The 27,411-nt window shown below is 34.5% G+C and overlaps 1 protein-coding gene across 1 annotated transcript in view; it reads left to right on the plus strand.

Annotated features, from left to right (window-relative positions):
- MS3_00006165 (uncharacterized protein) overlaps positions 1-25,191 on the plus strand; it is a 41,295-nt gene extending 16,104 nt beyond the window's left edge. Inside the window, exons 6-14 of the mRNA XM_051214280.1 lie at positions 357-846; positions 4,781-5,150; positions 7,135-7,739; positions 12,261-12,929; positions 13,824-13,883; positions 14,001-14,094; positions 19,685-20,220; positions 22,986-23,124; positions 24,265-25,191. Of these exons, the coding sequence (XP_051067432.1) occupies positions 357-846; positions 4,781-5,150; positions 7,135-7,739; positions 12,261-12,929; positions 13,824-13,883; positions 14,001-14,094; positions 19,685-20,220; positions 22,986-23,124; positions 24,265-24,401 (3,100 nt within the window). The 3' untranslated portion in view covers positions 24,402-25,191. The remainder of the gene's footprint in view (positions 1-356; positions 847-4,780; positions 5,151-7,134; positions 7,740-12,260; positions 12,930-13,823; positions 13,884-14,000; positions 14,095-19,684; positions 20,221-22,985; positions 23,125-24,264) is intronic.
- Positions 25,192-27,411: the final 2,220 nt, after the last annotated feature.

Raw genomic sequence — 27,411 nt, forward strand, 5'->3', positions numbered from 1 at the left:
CCGTTACAGCGACCTACTCAATTTTATTTTATGTACCAATGTAAAACCTAATTTCTACTGTTAGTGTTAGTAAATGCTGACATAACATAGTTGCGTAAGTTTAATGTATGTTTATATATATATATATACTGTGTTACACATTTGATGTTTTTTCTATCAAATCGACTGTGAGTACACTTAAATGTTCTCGTATTGTCCAATTCTTAACCAAATTATAAGTTTAGCCAATAATTGTTAATAACCTTGACTTTAGAAATTCATATAATTTATAAGTCGATTTATTTTTAATTACATTATATAATTTGTCATTGTAAAATATACGGATCTATTTTATAATTATGTTTTCTTCTATATAGATTTGGTTATGAAAATGCAATTTTCCTTGGAGGTATGTCATTTAATATTCGAAGATTAAAACAAAAATCATTGAAAATATTAACTGATTCAGAAGACAATAACTCTATGAATTTGTTCAAAGAATCAATATCACAAAATTTAGATTTACAAAAAGACAATTCAAAATGTTACACATCTGAACATTTTTCAGTTAGTTTACCTTCATTAGAAGTAATTAGTCAAGATTTTTCTAAATCACAATGGTATTACTTATTGGGACAAAATTCTAGTTATTGTCGTCATATGTCTGTAGGTACAATACCACGTTTCTCTAAATTGGATACACAAGAGGAAATCTCATCTATAGGATCATTTAAATCGGGATCTAATTCAATACCATCTACAATCACTAATGTGATGGTCAAATCTGAAAGTTTCTCTACATTATCTTCTTTAAATTTAAATGAGAACCGAAATTTACCATCATTTACAAGTTTCACCAGAAAGAAGGTAAGTGTTTATTTTATTTGTAAACGAAATAAATATATAAAAGTATACAATCTTGTTGTTAGCGTCATTGTAGTGGTTTAGTTAGGGTAGTATATTTGAACGATTCCCTTTAAGGTTTTAAACTAATTTTATTATCACCAAAATTAAGGAATTAAATAAAACAAGCTGGTCGATATAAATTCTGAAGAGAGTACGTGATTAATCCTTCAAAGAGTGTTGAAGGATATTGTATATAGAGGCATGAAACTCCGCCTGTAGCTCTTTTAGGGCTACTGCCGGTCCCAAGCCCGGGTAAACGAGGAGGGTTGGGTGTGGGGTCGACAACCCCATCCCGTAGACAACGACCTTGCTAAAAATAGCCAACCAGGTTAAACAACTCAAAGCATTAAAACTCTGCCCCGGGAGTTGAAGGAAGAATTATGACGCCTCATGATGATAGCTGGGATTCTTCGGAAGTCAGGAGGATGAAACCACTTCTAACAAACGGAGCAACAATTTTTATAGGTAAATGGAACGTCCGGACAGTGTGGGAGACCGGAAGGATCAGTCAAATAGCAACGGAAATGAGGAGATACAACTTGGCGGTCCTTGCAATCAGTGAAAACCACTGGAACGAATCTGGACAGCAGAAGCTAGATACGGGAGAGACGCTGTTGTACTCTTGTCACGAAGAGGAAAATGCTCCACACACTCAGGGAGTTGCTCTGATTCTGTCCAAAGAAGCACATAAAGTACTTGTAAGATGGGAATCTCATAGACCCAGAATCATCTAAACATCAATAAAACAAAGAAGGGGAGAATCACACTGAATGTTATCCAATGTTATGCACCCACCAATGATAACAATGATGACGATAAGATCAGTTTTCCGAGATGCTGCAACCGATCACAGCAACGTGCTCAGGAAAGGACCATATCATCCTGATGGGAGACCTAAACGCCAAAGTCGAGATGGACAACAACGGGTATGAGGATATCCTTGGACGACATGGACTGACTGGGAGAAAGAAATGAAGATGGCGGGAGGTTTGGAAATCTATGTGCATTCAACAAATTGGTTACAAGCGGCACTATATCCCCCAACAAAACTACATGGGTCGCACCGGATCACACTACAGAGAACTAGATCAATCATATTTGCATCACTAAAAAAACCCACAAGATCAATTGAAGACGTGAGAATTAGGAGAACAGTTGGCATGGTTTCAGATCACTACCTGGTGGTCGCCAAGGTGAAACTAAAGCTAAAGAAGTACTTGACAACTGGGTAAACAGCATTCAAAATGTCCAACACAGCTGTCCTTTGAGATACTGATAAACTCAACCAATTCAAGATAACTTTCAACAACTTCCAAGCCCTACAGGATTTACGGAAAGAAGAAATTACTATGGCGTACAACTGGAAAGAGACCAAAGAAGCAATGACGTCAACGTATCAGGAGGTGCTGGGCCGCAAGAAACATCGTCATAAGAAATGGATCCCCATCTAAACCCTGGAAAAGATTCAAGAAAAGAAGAACAAGAAAGCGGAAATTAACAACAGCCGAACAAGAACACTGAAAGTCAAAGCGCAAGCTGAATATGCAGAAGCAAACAAGCAAGTGAATAGAAGCATTAGAGCCGACAAATAGAAATACGTGGAAGAGCTAGCAACAACGGCGGAAAAAGTTGTAAGCGAAGGAAATATGAGATAGCTATGTGACACAACGAAGAAACTAGCAGGGAAATATAATAAACCAGAAAGACCCTGTCAAGGACATAAAAGTGTTATATCAGGTGGTCGACTGTTATAAATGCGTCACCAATGGTTATATCTGGACGTCTCTGATTGTTATATCGGAAACGCTTATCACTTATACTTGTAAAGCGAGGAATCACTGCAATTCTCACGGTGCGAAAGTATATACTCAAAGACTAATGCAAGTGAAGAGTTATTAACCCCCAAAACACGACGACTCTAGTCAAACATACACTCATATACTGATTCGTACACCCATTTTGAATAGTAATCACATATATGAAATACACTTAGTTATAACAAATCACATATTGAGCATAGTTCACGTTAATTGAATACAAGAATATCGTATGTTATACAAAATAAAATATCATACGGAAAAACAAAACACATATTACACTGAGTAATTATCACATTGAATTAAAATGGAATTAATGTTGAACAAAAATCATAATGAGTAATTCAATATAATTTTAACTTTTCACCCCGTCATATCACCTCCCTTATTTTAAGACTCGAAATTTTGGATCTTGACTTTAAATTTTCTGACTTTATCCTCCCGCACGAAATAATGTTGAATCCTGATATGCCCAAGTTACAATTAATGTGACTTTATTTAAAACATATATCTTGCAGTGAATAGAGAATCCGCTAAAAGTGGAACTTTCTGTAAACTTCTTCGACACTATGGTGTGGGTTGTTAAGGAAATCGTCAACATCATCCGAACTTGTTACAATGGACAACACTGCAATGTGGTGCATGGAGGACAGGGCAGATGACAAATGAATTCGTAGTTAGGGCCTGAGTCAAACAAGGCTGCTTACTATCCCCCTTTCTCTTTCTTCCGGTGGTTGATTGGATTATGAAGACCATGACATCCGATGGGAAGCACGGAATAAAATGAACAGGTTGGTTGCAACTAGATGATATGAACTTCGCACATCAACAAATGTAGGTCAAGTCAGACAGTTTAGCAAAAGCCCCTGCATTGATAGGGCTCAACATATACAAAGGAAAAATCAAGATCCTCAAATACAACACGGAGAACACCAACCCTATCACGCTTGACGGAAAAAAACTCTGGAATAGGTGAAAGCACTCATGTATCTGGGTAGCACCATCGATAAATAAGGAGGATCTGATGCAGAAGTAAGGGCTATGATTGGCAAAGTATGGACAACATACCTACAATTGAAGAACATATGGAATTCAAGACAGCTGTCAACCATTATCAAACTGAGAATATTCAATACGAACGGCCAGGCAGTCCTGCTCTACAGAGTTGAAAATTGGAGAACTACCACCACCGTCACAATTGTTTACACAAGATACTGAATGTCTGTTGACGGGATACCGTCAGCAACAGCCTTCTGTGGGAGAGAACCAACCAGTTTCCATCTGAGGAAGAAATTAGGGAAAGATGTTGAAAGTGGATAGGACACACATTGAGGAAATCATCAAACTGCATCATAAGACAAGCCCTAACTTGAAATCCTGAAGGGAAACAAAAAAGGGTAAAGCCAAAGAACACATTGCGTCCAGAATTGAAGGCCGACATCAAAAGGATGAGTAGCAACTGGAAAGGATGGCCCAGGATAAAGTTCGATGGAGAATGCTGGGGAGCGACTTATTCTCCTCTATGAGGGGTAACAGGAGTAAGTAGTACAGAGGCATGAAAGCAAGTAGCTCATTATCCGTAAATTTATAAACTGCTGGGTTATTAGTGATTCATCATAGTGTTTTATATTTGAACAAGTGTGCAGTGATTTTAAAACGCTGAATGCATACGTGTGATTTTTTGTGATATCCACTTTTCACCCGTAAATTTAATGTAGTATAATGTATAATGTATATAATGTAGTATAAGAAAGTTCATGGTATGAAGGTCTTGTGTTTAATCCCTGTTTAGGCATCCCATACTAGGATGAAGTAACCGTCCAGTCCTTCTTGATTTTCATTGGTTATCAAACTAGAACCAAACTTTGAGGTAAAAGTGAAAAGTCTACATAACCCCATGTACTAAGAAAAAATGTTTTTCTTATCTCTAGTTTATTTCAGTTATGTTTATTTCTTATCATGATCGTTCATTTTTTGTTTCATAAGAATTCTGTTATCGACATTTGAGTTCATTTTATCCGCTTGCAAACTGAGATTATATTTTATTTATGTACCTAACGATGTCCTACTTTCTACAGATCACAATTCCCAAATCGGAATCAGGTTACGGTTTTACCCTAACATGTCAAATGGTCAAATTTGATTTTCAACAATTTGCTAGTACTCCCATTACTTTGTCTAGTCATAAAGATTCATCAAATATTGAGCAATATAATTATTTGCCTACTCACAGATGCTTTCGTATTCATTCAGTACAAAAAGATTCACCGGCTGATCAAGTTGGACTACCTGTTGGAGCTTATCTTTTAGGGATTGGAAATACTCTATTGAATTGTACATTGACACTCAAAGATGTTGTAGAGTGTATGTCTAAATCTGCAGAAAGTCATCCAAACAAAGCATTAATTTTAAATATTTGTTTGCCTGATTCTAGTCGAGAATTAAAATGTGAGTCATATTTGTAAATTATGTTGTATATATATTATGCTGTACTGCGGTCGTTTTGGTGTCCTACTCATATATACGCTTCTTATATACGTGTCTAAACCAGCTAATTGAGTGAGAAAATCTAGAGTGACTATATTGCTTTTGTTGCCTGATCACATGGAGAATATACGTACAATTCATCTATAAATTTATACGTTTTCTCTCAGTAAATAAGACCACATTTTCAACCAATAGCTTATGTCTCTTCTCTTTATTTATTTATTTGTACACATAAAGATTGGTACAAGGGGGTACCAAATACTTATGCATCACACAACAACAAAGAAGCCAGTAGTTGTTATCATTGATGTGTGTGACGGCGGTGATGCTGCCCGGGTGCCCAAACCGAAATAGGTGGTTTTCTTAGAAGGCCAAACTTGTAGCCCTTGACCTAGAGGTCTAATCCATAAGGCAGTAGAACAACGTTAGGAGATACAGTCCAATGATGACCTGTGGCGAACAATAGGTTCATATGCCATTTGTTCCTTCAGGATACTGGAGCCCATATGCACCAGTGGTTTAGAGTCAAAATTTCCAACTTCCATAGGTGGATTCTCCGTATCCATCAACCCGATTAAAGCACCGGATATTCGCTTTTTATCCTCTCAATTTCGTAAATAACACTCCCACCACGAGAAGGCAGTGAGTAGGACTTCCCTGACAGTAGCTGTTTATTCGTGGCTGTGTGAGAGCATTTCGAGTGGGAGAGCTGACTCTTCCCACCCTCGGCATTTTTCTTTAGAAAACGAAGTCAAATTTTAAGCAATAGAATGTGCTCTTCAACATATCTCCCACTTATTATTTAGATTATGCTTAGTAGTTGGTCAAATTTATCAGTAAACAAATGTTCTTTATATATACTCCTAACATGAAATCAATTAAATCCTCTTAAAGATCACAATCATATTTTTCATTTAATTAGAATGTAAAATTTCTGACTTATTAGAACATCTCCTGTACAAAATAATTGCGATTCCTAAATAGCTCATTTCAATGTGGCTTTTTGCTAGCTACATTTATCATTGCTTCGTTGGTACACGAGTTTTAAGCGTATTTTTCTTCAGTAACGGTATCACACTGTAATTCTCTGTATAGATTTGGTTGAACCTTTTGTGATTCTAGAACCAAAGTTTACAGATGATAATTTTAGTTTCAAATTTAAAGACGTGTCAACTTAAAAAGACAGGAGCAGAAGAGCAACTAATTGATTGAAGTGAAGTAAGAAATAAAGCAAGAATGAAGAAGTGCAGATGGTTTTCTAATGGCCATCAGGAATTCTCACGCTGAAAGTGATAAACTAATTCACAGTGACCTACAACGAAAGTGATACCTCTTTAAAGTTAATCGAAAAGAGTCTGAATCTAACGGCTGTATTCATGACACTAGTCTGCTTGTGTTACTTGACAGCTATTTCGATGATTTATCTAGATAAGAACTTTAAACTATATTAAACGTCTACTTATTGTTGTTACAATTGAGTTTCATGGTGTAGTAGAGAGGACGTCTGCCTTCAAATCTGAGGAGTTCAGGCTCAAGTCTCCTCGTGATAGAGTTATTTTGATTGTTGGATTAGTGGTTAGAACATTCAACCTTCAGTTTGCATGTTGTGGGTTCGAACTTCACATATTTCACTTGGAAATCTGCATTCATGTTGTTCCCATCTTTCTAAAATACCGAACTCTATATTTCTCTAGTGAAGTAAGAAGACACCACATTTATGACTGCTGGTTTTCCAGAACGATACGTCATCGATTTCACTTTTTAGCAGCGCTCAATAGTAGTCTTGCCATTCAACAACCACCCTTCTTGATATAGTTTTTTCTATAGAAATTAGTGTTTTGTGAAATTTATTTTCACTTAGTGAAAAAATGTAGTTAACCTCTTAAATGTACGCGATTTAGCTTTCTTGAAGTTAATAAATATGTATAAATTCCTTTCATTTTAGCTTACAATCTGTCAAGACAAATCTCAAATGAAGAGTTAAACTCTTTAAGTTCATCTGATCTACAAATTCAAACAAAAAACAACACTACATATACAGGAATCAACAACAATCATAATGATGAACACTTCTCCCAACATAATGATTTTTCATATAATTTACGTTCTGATAATTGTATCAATACTGTTACTACTACCATAGCTAGGCACTCCATAACAGATTCCTGCATTACATCCAATATTAATAATTCATGCCTTCCTCAAACAGTTACGACTACTTCTGGCTCAGTGATGTTATGCGAAGAATGTTGTATTGATGAAAGTATTTTACATAATGATAATGAAAATAATAATAAGAAGAATGGAAATGGAAGTATAACTCGACGTACACGTATATTAACTTTAGCACCACCTATATTAAATCTTAAATGGGAAGATGTATGCTTAGATGAAGCCAACAGACAATGGGCAATTGAAGCATTAATTATTAAGTTGATAAATATATCGAATAATTTAACTTATGGAATTAATGCTTATCGTACTGGTTTACAAAAAATTGCTAATTTACATCCAAATGATTTAAACTCATTATTTTATAATATTGTTGAGGTTAGTTTTCTTATTTCAATATATATATGTTGGTCTTATGAAATAGCATAAACGACTGTAACTCATTTATGAAATCAGTCAGTTAGTCATGAGGTACATGGAGTTTAGGATACATATGTGCATCAATTCAATTAGTCATACCATATCAATATAGCTAGATAAAATTTTGGAGAGAAATGTCAAAGTGTTGGAGTAGTAACTGTATCGGCGGTAGTAGAAAAGATTGAGTATAGAGTAAACGATTTGAGATAAAAAAATATACAGAATATGTGTAAATATTTTAAGATAGAGATCGAACGGATCTGAGCTATAGCAGTCAACAGGGCCCGCCCTCCCCCTCGAAATGCTCTCACACGGCCACGCGTACTCAGCCTCTGCCAGGGAAGTCCTACTCACTGCCTTCTCGTGGCGGAGACGTTGAGAGAATGAAAATCGAATGTCCGGTGCTTTAACCGAGCCGGTGGACATGGTGAGCCCACCTAGGGAAGTTGAAAATTCTGACTCCAAACCACTGGTGCATATGGGCTCCAGTATCCTGAGGGAACAAATGGCGTATGAACCGATTGTTGACCACCGGCTACCATGGGACTGTATCTCCTCACGATGCTCCACTGCCTTCTGGGTCAGACCTTTAGGTCAAAGGCTCGGGGTTTGGCCTCCTAAGAAAACCACCTACTTCGGTCTGGGCACTCGGGCAGTATCATAGCCCTCACACAACTAAAATGAATTGACAATGACTATTTTTTTTATCAACAGTGATATTATTACTAATTTTACTCCTCTGGCATTTGTCTTGATACTTTTGTCTCTCTGTACTAGTATAGTGTGATGACTTGAACCAATGTCTATGTGCCAGGTTCGATATTGCTTATTAATAACTGATTGACTCCAACTCTCATAGCAGATAACTTGTCAAATGATTGTTCATTCTTTTTATACATCTGTTTCTTGACATACTGGTGGGAATTTCTTTTGGAACTCCTAGGTATTATATCTGCTGATTGATGCTAACAATTAAGTATTTTTTTGAACCCTCAGATATTTCACTTACCATTAGCCCATTACCGAATGTAATCTTCTGTAACGATATGTAATTCATTTCCTTGGCTTCATATTTATGAGCTAATCTTACATTTGTATTATTTGTATAAATGCTGATAGTAATACTTCGGTGAGACTATAATTTATGAACGAACGAATCAGATTTAGTATAACAGGCCTTGGAATTTGACGTGAAATTTATTCATCTATTTAGGTAAATAGAATTTTGGCATTTTAACTGATATCATCTCGTGATAAAAACACTAAATCTAATTCCTAACCCTAACCATCAACCATAAATCATAATCCTAATTCCTCACATTGGTTTATAACCCTCATTTAACCGTAGTAAGTAGGTGAGCATTCTCAATATTACTTTATCGTCACCCAAATGTCATCCATAAATTATAGTCCCATCAATACTTCTTCGATTAATTCAAACCGAATTGATGAATAAAGTAGGATTCAAAGTGAAAATCCTTCAGTTGAAAATCACATATAGATTCATTAAATCACTTCTGTTTTCTTTTTGTGAAAACTCTGATGATCTAGAATTATTCGTGTTCGTGCATTCAACCAATCTAATTACATTCATATCACGTATAGATCATGACTCTAATAATAACAATAGTAATTATATGCAATACTGTATGTTAAATTATTGATATATAACAACTTCATCATTAATATTTCACAATATCAATTAAGGATTGAAAATGTGAAAGCACAATATGATTAATTTTCTTAAATCATTAACTGTTTTTCTGTAGTTTTAAGTGATAATAAAATTTATTTCTGATAATTTAATGATTTTAAGTTTGACATGCTCATATTGAGTGTTATTATTGTGATACATTGTAATGAATGATGAGGTCAAAAAACTTTGTTGATCTTTGAAGTTTAGCTTAATAGTGAATCTCTGTATTTGAGATTATGAGTCAATTGAAGCGAAACCACCATGTAAAACCTGCTAGCACTGGACGGCCGTTTCGTCCTATTGTGGGACCCCCCAGCAGTACGCATCCACGACCCCGCATCACGGGATTCGAACCCAGGGCATATCAGTCTCACGCGCGAGCGCTTGTCCACTAGGCCACTGATCAGACTTCAACCAATCCACGAAATTGAGCGACACACCCATCATTGTCATCAGTGAATGAGCAGTGGAGTGCAACCGGATCAGTTGTGAGATAGTAACTCACTGAAAACAATGGTGGATATATCGCTCAATTTCATGGATTAGTTGAAGTTAGACATTAACATCGTTGGATCTCGGCTGGCTCAGTGGTCTAGAGGTTAAGCGTTCGCGCACGAGACCAATAGGTCCTGGGTCTAGCTTCAATCGACTCATGATCTCAACCATAGAAATTACTACAATTTCCACAAAACCCCTTCTGATACTAATAATAATAATAACGTTTCTGGAGAAATTTTTTGTATAACTTTTGACATTGAAGTATAATTTATAATGGTGACTTATTTGGGTGAATAATACCCATCTATTAACTTTCGTTCAACCAGTCAGTCAACGCAGAGCCTGCAAAAAATGTGTTTTAGTCCAAGTTGTCATTGTGTTGTGCAAGAACACTCAGGTAGAGATAACCTATTCATTGTAGAGTGCTTTGGTAAAATGTGAAAACCATACATTAGATACAAATTTGAACGTCTTCCATCAATTGTCATTCATATGTTTTATGGTTCTTTCCTTTTCATTGTTATTACAATTACTTTCTGTTTCCCTTTCTGTTTTCTACAATTGAATCTTCATAATCTTCTACAGGCATGCATTCTACTTCCGATTGGTACTGCATACTACTTATAACTATCAACATAACTAGCATATACCACAATACTACATCAACATAATTAGATTAAAATAGCAAGGTTAATAGCAAGGCAATCGAAACAGTGTTCTACTAGCGATAGTGAAAAAGACTGAACATCAAGAATATAGTTTGGAGCGAAAAAGTAAAAGTATTTACAAAGGAATGTTGGAACTCAAGCTCTCGAATAATATAAAAAGTGAACGCATCTGCACCATTGTAATGGATTCTAAGTCATGTCGCCCGACGTCTCTAGCCTCTGATCACAGTTGTCACCGACCAGTTAGTCTCTGTCTACTACTAGGTTAATATCATATTTTTAGCTTGACCATTGACTAATTGAACTATTAATGTCGTCACGATAAAGCCTTGGTACTTATTTCAAATTGTCAGTATACTCTTAGGGCTCATTTGACTGCTCTCCTAGTTTGCGTTTTTATGATATTTAACAAATATACAAACTCTGTCATAATTTTCTTACTACTCTCCAGATAAATAAAGCTTTATTTATACTGATTCGCAAATTGGTCATGCTGTCATAATCAAAATGTTAAGCATTCTACAAAGCTAGTAGCCACTTCCTAAAAAACAACTAAATACAAAATTTCCAGTCAAATCCTTTTTATTTAGTCATTCATGAAAAATATTGCACATGGCACAAATGTGCGTTGGTTCGAGTTACCACAATTCACATCACCTAAGCAAGAAAAAATCAACAAGTTTGAAATGAGATAAGTTAAAATAAGGGGTATATTGATGATGGTTAAACTCTAAACTCAGGGAGTGTTGTTCTCATAAAACCAACTGTATCACGGAACAAGAAGTATGATATCATGATTATGGTTGTAATATAGAGTAGGATGAAGAATGAATGAATTTGCCCTACTGCAATCACTTTTGTGCTGTGTCCCTTCAAGTCTGTAAACATTAATTGCGACCCAAACCAGAGAGTTTTCGCCTCCCCACGCAACTCAGTTCAACTTAACAGGCTAATATCTCCATAGCTAGACAACATAATCTGTATGGGAGGAGAGGATTGTTGGATATACGTAACATATTTTAACCATACAACAAATGTATTCTTCCTTTTGACTAGTCTTCACTTAGGTCAGATCTGTTTGGCATTCCATTGTTTTTATCAAGAGTATCCAGACTCACTAATCTGTTTTATTACTCTTTTGAATTTGAGCTAATCGGTGCAGTATTCGGATTTCATTAAAAACACCAAAGCCCACTGGAATGTAGGGTTATTCACCTAGACAATTCTAAATGAAAAACTAACATTCTAAATTCTACCGCTAGACAAAGTCATCCTAAAGTATCAGTAAAAGCTTATAATATTCCGTTAATACTCAGGACTACAATTGATCACTCTCTGTCTTTGTATGTGCATCCTGAGCAAATTGCATCGGTATAACATTGTCACAAATCTTAGTATATGTAATAAGTGATTGGCAGAAGAATCCAGAATGTCCTATTCGGAACTCATCATGTGACCACATCATCATCAAATATATTAATTCTAAAATATCGTACTTATGCCAAATAGCTTTAAATTTATTTTTTTCCTACAGAATCCTTAAATTTTCGTCAGTTTTTGCACTCATCATGATGAATTTTTTTTGTGTCATTTCCAAAACAAATAACAAAACTTTAGATTGCTTCTGAGACATGTAAACTGAAACAAAATCTACAGAATGGTTGTCTTCCATATGCTCTGTCAAATCATACATCATCACCGCCAACATCAAGTCCGTTTATCAAAGCTGGTATGTTAAATAATAAAAATAATTTGAAACCTACATTATCTTCGTCAGGTTCGTCACAATCAGAGAGTTTTAAAATAGATTCATATACGAAACATAATAATAATATCACTGGTGGAGGACGTGGCTTACATAAACGATTTTCGTTTCTGTTTAAACTACGCAAAAGTTCGGTTAATGGACAACAACCATCTCCAATCGATCGAGAAAACAACAAACCAGCTAATGACCATGATACTACTGACTTTAGAGCATCAATTATATCAGAGAATTTTACTAATAATTTCGTAGGCGAACCACCTAATTATCAAAATACAGTACAAGGAAATCAGATGAAGGAATCATTACATAATTTATCGTCTTGTCGACCAATTTCTCCACATTCATCATCATCGATACCACCTATACATGGTCATTTAGATAATCCTGGGACAATTGTTGGATTAACACTGAACAATTTGTTGAATCAATGTGTAGATTATACAAATGTTTATCCAGATCGTTTGAAATATTTTTATGAATTAAGAAAAGAATATCCACATTTGAGATTGTTTCTTAAGGTTAGTTGAAATAATTTATTTGTTGTGGCGTTAATTGTCGTTACATTTTTAAACGTCCGTTTGTGTTCAATGCTGATAATCTTGGATTAATACCCTACAATTAGCTAGGTCAAAAATGTGAAAGGAATAGTTTTGCTGAATTATGTATGTTTCTTAGGAAATCTCCATTAGCATTCCTCAATAATCACATTTTAGCTTTATATCAGGTTCTAAAGTGTAAACACCTTTTGTACTATTAATCATATCTCCCAATTTAATTATAAGGGTATTTTAATTTTAGTTCGGAGATTTTCAGCATGGTTCACCGCTACTTCACGAGCAATGAACTTAAGATCTTGACATGTCTTAGGCAAATGAATTAGAATTCATGAAATACCAAATTATGTTGTCTAATGATTCCTAATTTCAGTGGTTTTTCAAATACTACCATTTCATTTAGAAATCTTTGATCAAACTGAACAAAATATCCACAAACCAATTGATTAAAATCCGCTACAGATCGATCTAATTCGGGGCACCGCTGAAAGGTATTGAGTGTTGGACAGCTATTAAGTCTTAGTGTTAGTCTTAGCAGTGCACACATTCACCCCTTCCAGGACCTTCAAGTCTCATGATGAACGCCTAATTATTAAGGATACCAGGTTAGCCTTGAACTGTATAATCGCAGCTTCAGACAATCTGCTCGACTGTCATTTTATGCCATCGGTTACAACTATTTTACTCCCAACATTACTGAAGTGTTCCATACTAGGAAGAAGCTGTTGTCCTGTGCTCCATAGTTTTCAATCGTACTTCAACTCGAATCAGTTTTCAATTAAATCAAACTCAGTATTAGGATGACATCATAATGCATACCATTATTACTTCTAATTTACTACTTAATTTACTTTACAGAACCAAGCTATGGAACCAGGTGTCCCTATCCTGTCATTGTTTCTTACACTACCATCAGAGGTATGTTTATTGTGTGAATATTTTGGTTAGTGTTTATTTTAACTTCTAAATACTCTGCTTATATACCAATTATGTTCATCAAGTTCATTAAGTAATATTGTTTTTTTTTATCTTTAGATACCAAGATGTTTATTGAATGGTTTGAAGAATATTGAAAAATTTACAAGTGATCAACATAAAGATCGGCCAGCTTTGGAAAAATGTATAAAAGGTAACTTTAATCATTCGTATTTTGTATTGTGGATGGAGGTACATATTAAAGTAAATCTCCTGTTTATGGTGAGTTTATTTGTTGTTGATGAGACGGTTACAGAAAAGGTGTTTTTAATTATCTAAGTGGTGGACAAGTAGAAAGTAGTAGTAATGATAATAATATGGCATCATTGAATTTGAACACTGTAAAATTTATTTGATTAGAGCATCATTTCTATATTTTGAAGTGGTTAGAGGCAATTGACAAGAAGCTCAGTACTTAGATTTTGTTCCAGTAGACACGAACGAGAAAGATACATCTATAACTTTGAGGGGATTTATTCAGGTCTAATGATTAAGACCCATTTATTGTGGGCAAAATTGTAACCCTCAGATTATTCAGAAAGCGATGGACCAACCCTCTTATGGACTGAAATATTGATACTTATTAATCACTGAGTGGTAACCCATATCATGTTATATTTATCCCTCTGTGTTGATTGAGTTGAATCGACCATGTTTCAACGTAGCCACTGTTCTAAATAACTGGGTATTATGCATGCTATTTTTGGGTTTTAGGTAGCTAAAACAAATCGGTAGAGTTCCTTGTTCTGGTTCATTATCAAAATGTATCTTTACGTAAGGGGATCATGAATATGTGTGTTGCTAAGTATTACTTGACTGTATATTATAATTTCACTAAGTGTTGATGGATATTTAGGTAAGCTTACGTATGTTATAGTGAGATATTGCAATAATTAGTCAATGTATGGTAACCAGTATAATGTTGTGAAGTCAACCTTTATCAAGAGATCTGTTCCCGAGTTTGAAAACTCATGGAATTACTGTCAACGTGTATTTCTTTTGATTGCTAAACTAGTTTAACAAATATCGTTCAATGTCTCTTTAAAAAAGAATATCAACCGCACAGAATTCGTAATACGAGGTCAGGATGCGGTAAGTGAGTGCATCGGCCTCTTCACCTATTTTAGAAGTGTCATCCGATCTGTTGGTTTTCGGTCCGACGAAATTTCGACATGGATTCAAAAAGTATAGTTGGCCTTAATCCACGTGCGTTATGCACGGGGTAGATGAGATATCCGTCTGCCGACTGAAGGACGAGCTCATCGTGTAGCAGTTCGCTACGTTCTTCTTTATGCTTATTAAGCACGCCCAACAGGAAAAGAGGATTTTCATAGATTACTAATATTCAATCATAGGTGTCTTCAAGATGTTGCTCGTGTATTTTGGGACATCATGTGAGCAGCACTAAAATTGGGGATAAGGTTTTAGGTAAAAAAAATTGGGAATTGGTCGATTAGGTAATGGATGTTCACCAATTGAAGTGGTTAAGACATGTATCCTGTATGCTAAACCAAACGATGTTGTCTGGTGTCGAAGTAGGACGGGAGAAAACTAAGAGTGGCTAGACCAGGACGCGAAGTCGATAACAATTAAACTAAGTCATGTAAGTAGTTCTAGACTACCTGGTTGGGATCCACACGATAACTGCAATCAATGATTGAAGACTTTGTGTAACATAACTCAGAATCGTTCGCAATAGTGCAGGTGCATTTGCTCCTTGCCTTTCTTCTGTTCCTGAGTCCCGAAAGCTTTCTTTCTACACTTAATCTCCTCTACTACTAATACTATCAGTTTTTCTACTTTTCTGGGATTTGTCTTAATAATTTTAACCGACTGTAGTGATGTAGTGTGACGACGTGAACCAATGCACACATGTACCAAGTTCTACGTTGTGTTTGACTGAATGACAAACTCGATTGTAATGCAGTAGTGTATCAAGCGGTCACGGAGTTCAACATTCACACCTAGTTGTTGTTTTCTGTTTATTTATGTTTCAATAATTTTATGCGTAGAGATTTACTTGGTTGAATATTGAAAGACATTGTTTTTGGTGCTACCATCTAACTTCTTCAAATAACTATCACCTTAAAGTTAGTGATCCTCTCAATGAAACATACAGTAAACATCTCATATTAATAACTTTTGAAAAAGTCTTTACAAAAACCATTCTAATTCACTTGGTATTGTTTTACTTGAATCTTCCCATTGATGTTTTAGGACTGAAATTGATCAGTCTCTTATTGGCATATGTGCATCCTGTGCGTATGCCTCGATATTGCCTTAATTTGCAAGCATTATAGGCAAAGATGGATAGTGGCTAGCAGTGGAATCCAGGATGCGCGTTTCGTCCTGTTTGGGACTCGTCAGCTGGATGTATCTGCATCTCAGAGTTGATGTTCAATGTGGGACTCGAACTCTGTACCGCGTCCTGGATTCCAATACTAGCCACTATCTATCTTTGCTTAAAAAAACATTCTGTTCGTCTATTTTTTGAAAATTCGCTCGATTGCAAAATTCTAGATCTATAATCGGATATTCCATTCAGTCTAAATAGTTATTATGTTATTCAACTAGACACACAACGACCTTTGCTTTATTGTATTATGTAACAGACGGAGTGATTGATTAGTACTTATAATCAATATTTTTTATAACTTGATATCAAATGAGTGAATGAATTGAAAACTCTCGGTTACATTAGCATAGTTTTTTAATGTATCAAACTATTTAATTTTACTTGAACTCGATTATGTAACATGGTGACTGCAGTTTTTTTATTATTATCATGTATCAGTGAACAATTATTTATACATTTAACTATAATTACTGCTCACTTCATAAATATATTCCATTGTGAATGTATCGTTTGGTAGTGTAGGTTTAATTTAATTAAGTGATGAACATTTATCAATTAATATGAAGTAAAAATATGATAACTATTGTGTAATTCTGTGATTGCAATTCTTATCGGGGTTTTTTTTTTTTAAAGAAACCACTACTAATTACATAGTAATGTTGATATTATGAAACAATATAAGTTAGACAATCATTGAAAACCTGGAAGTACCAAACGGTTTTCTCGTCCTAATATGAAAATCAGCAGTGCTCACTCATCAGCCCCCCACACTGAAATCTTACTTAGGATGGGTCTCATGCACGAATACTTGACCACTAAGTCATTGAACCGGTTTTCGATAGTGTTTAAGTCTAACTTCTACCAATCTACGATATTGTGCGACCATCTTCCACTGTCTTTAATGGGTTGATTAGTCATATGCTACACGGTTGGGCTCCACTAGTTACTGTTTCTCACTACAAGTCCGGTAATTTCTCATAGATGCTAGTTACTAGTGAGCATACGAGACCGAATTTCTTAGGCTTGATTCTCGTGTGCGGGATCGTAGATGTGCATCGCTAAGGAGTCCGACACAGACGAAACGGGCATTCACTACTGCCAGATTTTTAGTGATAGTCTTACGTAAATCAATTTGTGATGTCAGTAAAGTTCAATAATCTCCAATGCTGTATATTGTTCTTTAAACTAGATAGGCCTTGACATTTTTTATTCCGACTTGACTGTCAAGATGTTAAATAGTTGAAAGTAGTCGATAAGATACTCTAAAGACATACGTTTCGTATGAGTTAACTCTTGTGGGTAAGGAGAATCTGTAATCTTAAGCAAACTGACGTTTCCCAAGAAATTATACAAAATCGTCACTCAAATGTTTTATTATATCATGTTTACTGCAAAATCTGGATGTCTCAGTTTCGGTTACATGAATAGCGAGACTCTAATATATGGACGACCTTTGAACGAATTTTAAGTAACCTTGAGAATATTAGCCAACCACCGAACAGTAAGTATAGAGTAAAAATATATACAAAACCAAGGAAATATAGTGGATACACTTCTTATACGTGGTTCAAAAACTTGTCTGTGAATAATATATCAAACTCTTTTATGTAAGTAATTTAAACCCATTAATTATGATTTTAAATATCACAGGTTGTAAGCAGCTGACGAGAACCAACGAAATAAAAATGAATTCATGCTATTCTGCTAGAATGTTTGTTCTTGCTCTTTTCAAAATGGTAAAGGGAACTATGTGTATGAAATAATATATTACTTTTACTTTTTCAGTAGTATTGTTATCAACAGTGTTTTTTTTCTTACTTTGACCTTAGTTGTAGTACATGTGATTAAATAAATTAATTGCCAAAATATTTGGCACAAAAAATTAACTTAGAAAATCATAGTTCGATCTCATGTATTCCCTTTCTGCCATCTGTCTTTTTGAACCTGACAATACGACTTTTGTTTTATACAATGGTGGTTTGATAATAATAATCGTTCAGCCAGTCAAAAGCAACGTAGAACCTTGTACATATATACGTTTGTTCAAGTTACCGTATAATACTAGTACAGAACGATGAAGTTGTCAGGGCGAATACAGAGTAGTAGAGGTAATAACAATATTAATGGTAATAGAAAAGATTGCGTGCCATGATACGATTGAAAAAGATATAAATTAATGAACTAATAGAAAGTAATTTTTGAGGAATTTAAAAAGTTGGGATCTGAGGAAAGATAAAGAATGAACGCAACTGCGCCGGTGAAATTGATTCCTAGCCATATTATCCAAACAATCATGGTAATGGTAATAACAGTGGGTTTATTCAAAATTAAGTGTTTATTATGATAAGAAATTACAGTATACAATATTTCAACAAGTTCTCCTTTCTCAGTTGAAAGCTGGAGAACATTTTAGAGTTGTTGTTTCATCGTAGAATTAGACTTGTCAGGATTATTAAAAGGCGGTTCGTGACTTAAATATATTTCATATTGAACATTTCTCATAAAATCGTCTTTAGTTTTGTTATATCTGTGGAATGTTTGTCTGACTTATCCTTGGTACTGAAATCCCAACTTCGATCACGTGAAGTGAAACGCAAAGACTTGTAATATGAATTTACTTAACTGCCAAAACAAATGAAATTAATTCATGAAAACGCCACTTTTCATATGATTTATTCACGGCCAGGTTTGTATACATTGAGCTGGGTAGTGTTTAACACCAACTAATCAATAACCTACTGTCTAAGCACATGTTTACCACGTCATACAGTTACGCACCCATAACCAATTGATTAAGTCACACAATTACTTCTCAAAATTTGATTACATTTCGCTGGCGATTAGGAAAAAATCATTTTCATATGCCATTCTCTCAGAGATTAAAATCGCTTCATATCTTTCTTTCTACGAACCAATTCTTTCTTCTTGTACTATGTCTCTATATGCAATCTTTCTCTTACATATTACTACCTTTGACCTAACCACTGCTATGAATCCGGTGTTCATCTTGTTGTGCTGATGCGGTATGGCAACCTGGACCGATGCACATATGTGCCTGGTCCTACGTTGTAGCTGACTGAATGACTCTCTCAGCAGTGGAATAAATCACTGGTAAACATATCAATCTTTTATATTCTTTGAAGTTGAAATTATTACTCTGTACACCGAATCGGTTGTTTTAATGATCAAATATTCGTCACGATACCTGAGAATCCTGGTAAAGCTGTGGCTACGTATTGGTAAAAACTTCTATATTGTGACAAAATAATTGTCCATTACGTTTTTTTTTTCAATTTTAAGTGGTACCTCAATTGAAATCAATCTAATTTTCATGTTTCTTCAAGTCCGTAATAGACGGTGTTTTTTTTTCAAATTTTTGTTTCTATAGTTTTATCGGATGCATTAACTTGTCAATCATATTCACATACACCCAAAGATGATAAATTGATTGTCAATAATTTTGTTTTAAGTGATATGAGTCACTTAGCAAATTCTCAATCTGTCGAAAATAGTTATCAATCATTATCACATACTTCATCTACTTTATGCATTACTACTACTACTACTACTACTGCTACCAATAATAATAATAATAATAATAATAATAATAATAATAATAATAATAATAATAATGGTAATAGTAATAATAATAATAGATCAACAGTATCAACACTGTCATATGAATGTGAAAATTCTGTAAATCATCAAGAAAAATTCAATGTTAAAGAAAACTTACAATTAGCCAAATTGATGAAGTATATTTTACCACCTTTATTCCCTTATCCAAATGAATTATTAACATTTAATCCATCTGAATGGTCATCAATTAACCATTATATTATTTACAAAAGTTATCTCATTTGTACATTATGCTCAAAACAATACCCAGATTTAATAGTAGAAGATACATCTTATCGTGGTCCTGTAAGTTTGTTTATTTTTTTTTCTTAATTTATATCATTGAAATTGATTTATTATGCAATATGTAGTATTTAAGGTGATACATGTAAGTTCCCTTTTCGTTCCCACTCCTATCATAACTGATTATTTGATATCATAGTTGTTATAACTTGTGACTGAAGATTGGAGCGCAGTGAGGTCCACTTATGGACTTAGAATACGCAGATGATATAGTCCTGTTTGGTGAAGACGCTGATAAAATGCAGAGTAGTTTGGTAGCACTAAGCAACAATGCCAGAATGTTTGACATGCGCTTCTCTCCCTCTAAATGCAAGTTGTTGCTTCAGGACTGGTCTGCGTCAACACCTGAACTAAGGATATGGAGTGAAGTAGTCGAACGCGTTGACAACTTCACTTATCTTGGAAGTCTGATCAACCCTAATGGGCTGGTATCGGACGAAATCTCAGCACGGATTCGAAAAGCTCGTTTAGCTTTTACCAACTTGCGTCACCTTTGGCGAAGGTGAAATATCCGTCTATCAATAAAAGGACGAGTATACTGCGCGGCAGTCCGTTCTGTTTTACTTTACGGCAGTGAATTATCGATCGGACCAAAGACGCGTAAAACGAGTAAGTACGACCTGGAGTCCTGATTGGCCCTGCTCCCCTGTCTAGCCCAGCCAGTTAAGTCCAGAACACCAGTTTCAGCCTCTGCAATATGAATCATTATATTTCAAGCATACTGAGTTTATATACCAATCAAACAGACTACAACGTACCAATAAAATATGAAACAACACTTGTACAAGAATTAGCCAGATGTGGCTGTGAATGAGGGAGGTAGCGATTAATAGACAGGGAATAATTCATGAATGGTAAATCGTACAATAATAGTTCATAGGTCGAAATAAAGCTCATAATAAGAGGGGCATGAATATGAACAGTTTAGTTACATAACAATTATACGATAAAAATATACTCATAATATTGGTCCATAAATGGATCCCAAAAATTACCATTCATTATTCTTATCGGGATACAACAATAGTCATGTTTATTTATAATAATGATCCAGTAGAACTATATATTGTTTAAAATGGTTACTTATAGGAAAGGATCAAGAGTTTATGATAATTGTTCACTTGTAATTGTTCGACTGTATTCCGATAATTTCTGTATTTATTCAGTATGATATGTAATAAGATTTATATTTATTGAAATATAGCTAATAATCACTTTAAAGAAAATATGTGTATGAAAGAATGCTATTTTTCCTTAAAACATATTCCTTTGGTGCATTGGCCAGGGTTTGTTTTCCTACATTTCGTAGTTCAATAAGATATATGTTCCTGGGCTATAGGATTTATATTTATTGTGTGATGATGTAACCGCCAAAACATGGTTCTGATAACAGGAAATACGGAGATTTATACAATGCAATGAAAAAGACAAAATTTACGGGCAATGAATATTTTATTCACCCTTCAAAAGCGCTACAACAATCTATTCAGCAAATACCTCCATCTTATTACATATTTCGCTGGCAATTGATAATTATACAGTAAATTATTGGATTTCTTTTCACTGAACAAATATATAACAAATTCTGGATGTTATATGAGATAAATATCACACTGTGTTAAAACGCGATCGTTCGTTTTATCCAGTCCTAACATAGAGAAGACTGATTTTTGATTATCGCAAACAAAATTCTCTCAGTTTTCATTGATATCTTATTATTGTGTCAACCAGGTGATTTGAAGAGAGGGTTTTAAAACCGAGAGCAATAATTTCGAAATTCGAAGACGAAATAACAAGAAAAATACTGCGTCTGCTGGTTTGTGGTGTTTTTGATTATATCGATTGTCTGATGGAGTATGAAGATTTGACACATGTAACCACAGACGAAATCAAATCATCATGGGGCTTCATGAATTAGTGTTTCACGCATTTTACATGCCATGTTTAATACAATGAACCAGTATTTTAAATGTAATTGATATCAAACTTAAATGTCGATGAGTTTTTGCTACTCTTCCTAAACGAATTTCCACTGTCGGTAAAACGAAGGGTTTGTTATTTTAGCAGTTATGCTTCTGTCAACCCCTTGAAGGAGACATTTGTAGACTACCTTGTTGAGTTTGGTTACTTTGAGTTCTTTTTAGAACTGTGTTATAGTAATAATCGATTATATGATAGAGATTACTGGAGCAGTTTACCATTCGTTGATTCAGGATTCTCGTTAAGCTCACTATACATTATTAGTTTCTCTAATGTTGCTAAATTTACTTTCAGTGAGTCAGATGAGTTAAAACTCCTTTTAACTAAACAGATTTAAGTCAGTTTTTTGTTTACCTCTCAATAATTACAGGCTACACCTTGAATACCTTGTGGCACTTTTTGTTCAGTTAACTTTGTAGATTATACTCCCACATAAATTCTCATTTTTATGAACATGACATTTTCTAGAGCAAGATAGGACCTACTGATCAATTTCAAAAGCTTTTACAGATACAGATGGTTCACATTCATATTTGGTTGGGAGTCAATTTTAAATATTCTTTCCTTCTATATTCATCTGGATATGTATATACAACAAATCTGTTATTATTAACCTTTATCTGGTGAATGAGTTAGACGACCTTTCTGTATACATTTGTCCTGTTAGTATCTGATTAAAGAATGATCTGTTTTAGTTCCTTGTTTTATTAAAATAATGAATCCATCGAATATAATATTATGTATCTTACTAATATTTTTGTTGCATTTCTATTTGTATAATCTCATAGGTTTTCGCGTATTTATTAAATGATGCCATTCTGTTAGTTGTATCTGATAAAGATGTTCTTGATACTCGTCGACCATCATGTTTAGTCTACAAACCAATAACTTTCAATTCAATCAGCTTTCAAGATTATGACATATCAGGTTAGTCGGTTTTTTTAGTCAAGTTATTTTACTAAACGTCTGTGAAGTATGGAATGATAGTTTAATGTTTACATCTACTGACAATATCCATAATTCAACTTTGTGTCTAATCTCATTTTTACGTGTATACTACTTGTTTAAGAACATTTACGTAATGTTTTGAAACTGTTGATAGTCAGATACTGTTAAGTTCTTATTTTGCACGTTCAGAGAGTATATACCTCACGATTGTAGATTAACACAATAGTCTGCTTTGAAACGGTTTTGCTCACAATAACGCAGAGCATCATGTTTAGATAAGCTGTTAAGTTAGCAAAATTTAGCTTAAAAATCTTCATAGAATATCCAGAAAAAAAAGAATATTTCTAGCGAGCAACTTTTCAATAGCTTCTTCAGTCTGTTCAGTTATAAATCCAGAAATAATGTATTACATTCGACCCTATATTAGGGTTTATATTTGGAATTCATGGTTGAATTAATAGGTGTTCTAAGATAAAATAGTGAACTATTCAATTCTGTCGTAAATACTAGTAATAATACCCAATAGCTTATTCCGGTTTTGGTGTGTGAGGATTTAATTTGACATCTAACGTTTGTAAATTGATTACTTCATTCACTAAGCAATAGATGTTGGGATAACAATAAAAAATTATCAGAATTATGTAGTCAGGTAAATAGTGCTGAATCTTAACCAAATTATCTGTCATTCTAAACGTATCATTACTTTAGAAGACGGATCATTGAACGTTTGTGTTTCTCATGTCTCTTCAAGATCAAATAACAGCTACCACTGATTACCTGACTGACTGTGTGAGTTTTTTGGGCACACGCAACTTGATTGTAACTTTGCATACATTGGATCCCTTTGACCTATTCTCCTAAATATTACACTTGTTTTGTAAAACTATTTTTGAGTTCATTAGAGGAACAGATCAGCTTATCCATCAGGATAGGGTAGGTCAGCTTAAAGAGTTTTCGATTGGCTTAGCTTCATCATAAAACTACATAAGTTAAGCAGTAATACTACTCTATTTTTATTCTAGTGGATTGGCGCTATTAATAGATTTGGTTAAGTTCTACTTCATTGACTACAATAAATATTCTAACAAACTAACATATTCCTTTGCAAATTCATTTCAGCTTTATCATTTTTATTAATACTTACAAATGGAACAACATTAAAATTTGATTGTTCTACATTAGAAATTAAACTTGTATGGAAAACACTTATTCAACAACAAATCATAATCAATAATAATGTGAGCAATTATTCTTAAATAACTCAAATGTATTTTACCAATATAAATAAATTTTATCAATTGACCAATTCATGAAGTGACTATCTCTTTGTTTGTTTGTTTATTTTTTATGCTTTGAAACTATTCAAAATGGTTTGATCTTTTTTCTTTCTTTCTTCATAGAAATCTTCACTTAGTTATATTGATATTTTGTAAAAAATTTTATCCTTAATCCGATATGGTGACAAAATATTGACATTTGATAATCAATCTTATTGTTGTTGCTGCTGATGATGATGATGATTAAAACAATTTTTTTATTTCTTTGAATTCCTTGAATTTCTTATTTGGAACTTTCTTGAATGTAGTATGTATTCAACTTGAGAAAAAACAAAACAAAGAAGGAACATTGTAATTTTAATGTGATTCTATTTTTGCTTTTAAATTCCGTTTTAATAGTACCAGTTGTATTTCTTTTTGTTTTTTTCAAAAAAAAATTCTATCTCTAACATACACTAACAAGTTAGTTGTTAGTGTATGTGTATTATGTAATCAGGAATGTTATATTATTATGGTCATTTAGTAGTAATGTCAATCTATTTCATTCCCCCCCCACCTTAGAATTCTATTTAAATAACTCAAATAACATGGTTTTCTGATCTTAACCATAAAGCAAACAATTTTTATGTAATTTGTTTTTGGTGAAATTAGCGGTTTCTTATTTATTTTTATATAAATTAATCGTATCATGATTTTAAATAATAATTTATTTGTAGGCCTTATGATATTATGGTATCTTTGCTTCAATACTGAAAGTCACATTCATTAAGTTGATCGTGTTTTTTTTTTGTTTTTGTGGGAAATATGAATAATTTCGACATCAATGTTTTCTATATACCTTGATCAAGTCAATCAGATTGAAGGTAGTTTTCAGGAAGCTATTCACCTGGATTTCACCGTAGTTATCATTCATCAGAAAGGAATATCTACAATATTCATTGAATTTGTGTTGACTTTAGGATTCGAGTGCATATTACCCAGTTTCACGGACTGTGATATTACCATTATGTAATTCAAGGTATAACTGAACTTCCATAGGACTAATATATTCACAATTCCTTAGTTATCGTCTACTGAATTCTCGGGTATTGGTCTCCATCCAGGAGGTCCACTTATCGACTTAGAATACGCAGATGATATAGTCCTGTTTGGTGAAGACGCTGATAAAATGCAGAGTAGTTTGGTAGCACTAAGCAACAATGCCAGAATGTTTGACATGCGCTTCTCTCCCTCTAAATGCAAGTTGTTGCTTCAGGACTGGTCTGCGTCAACACCTGAACTAAGGATATGGAGTGAAGTAGTTGAACGCGTTGACAACTTCACTTATCTTGGAAGTCTGATCAGCCCTAATGGGTTGGTGTCTGACGAAATCTGTGCAGGGATTCGAAAAGCTCGTTTAGCTTTTACCAACTTGCGTCACCTTTGGCGAAGGTGAAATATCCGTCTATCAATAAAAGGACGAGTATACTGCGCGGCAGTCCGTTCTGTTTTAATTTACGGCTGCGAAACATGGCCATTAAGATTAGAAGACACTCGTAAGCTACTAGTATTTGACCACAGATGCCTTAGAAATATTGCTGGCGTCTGCTGGGATCGCCGGGTAAGTAGTAGTGAGGTTAGACGCAGGGTATCAGGTTATGATGGTAAATCAGTTGATGAGGTTGTGAATCTTCATCGACTGAGATGGTTGGGCCACGTGTTACGTATGCCTGAACACCGATTACCACGACGTGCAATGCTATCCGGTATTGGAGATGGTTGGAAGAAAGTTAGGGGCGGCCAAACCAAAACGTGGCACCAGTGCTTGAAGTCACTAACTTCTAGTCTGAGCCATGTTGGTAGATGCAGACTACTTGTTTGGGGTCTGCGTGACTATCGTAACCAATGGTTGGAGACTCTTGGTGACATGCCTCAGAATCGATCACAGTGGCGCCGGTGTATGCACTCTCTATCTTCCCTTAAACTAAGAGATTAAAATTGCTTTATGTCTTTCTTTCTACGAACCAATTCTTTCTTCCTGTACTATATCCTTATTGCAATCTTTCTTTTATATATTACCACCTCTGAATTAACTACTTTTATGAATCGGGTGTCCATCTTGTTGTGTTAATGAGGTGTGACAACTTGGACCGAGCATATATGTGCCTGGTCCTACGTTGTAGCTGACTGACTCTTCAGTGGTGATCGAATTCTCTTAATCAAGTTACAATGTGACCACTAGTCTACTTGATTTAACATTGCGTGTAGCACGTTCATATGTTAGGTGGCTGGAAGTAGTCAGCAGGAAAACGATCTAGTTTTCGTGTTAGTTATAATTTGCCGGCAAAGTGTACTTGTAATAATATCTATTTTGAAATATGTTAATTGTACAGTCCGTTGGTAGTCAGTAACTTTGGTTAGCAAGGTTTTCGGGTCAGGACCTGCTGGATAACTGTAATCGTTGGTTGAAGAGTCTGGGTAACATCTCAAAAGCGCTATTTGGGACGAGATTAGTGCGAACAAGATAAGCTGGACGATTAGAAAACAACCTCACATAAGGGCAGAGAAATAAGTTAGAAACCCTGGAAGAAAGATTATATTTAAAACATCCGTAACTGTAATAAAGTAACTATATGTAGCAACGAATGTGATCTTTGGACACAGTGAAAATTCTAAATCAGATGTAAGATCAGCCGATCGGATAATAGTAAAGGGTAGTGGGGACGTATGAATTGTTTGGAAGTTACCTCGGGTTTTCTCATACGTCGAAACTACCATTTATTGTCAAAAAATGAGGGAAAATAGGATTTGAGATTTTCCTAGCAATATTAAATATGTCATTCTTGCCACGATGTTTTTCTAACTATTACTTTCCATCTTACCGTTTCCTCTTTGATTTAAGTCTACCTTAACAATACAAATAGTTTTAATCTGATTATAAAACGATTTGGGTAAAGAATGTCATTGAACTGTTTGTGTGAACATGTCATGAATTTCGTGTTGAAAACAC

Source organism: Schistosoma haematobium, chromosome 2, assembly GCF_000699445.3.
Source record: "Schistosoma haematobium chromosome 2, whole genome shotgun sequence".
In the NCBI taxonomy this organism is placed as follows: domain Eukaryota; kingdom Metazoa; phylum Platyhelminthes; class Trematoda; order Strigeidida; family Schistosomatidae; genus Schistosoma; species Schistosoma haematobium.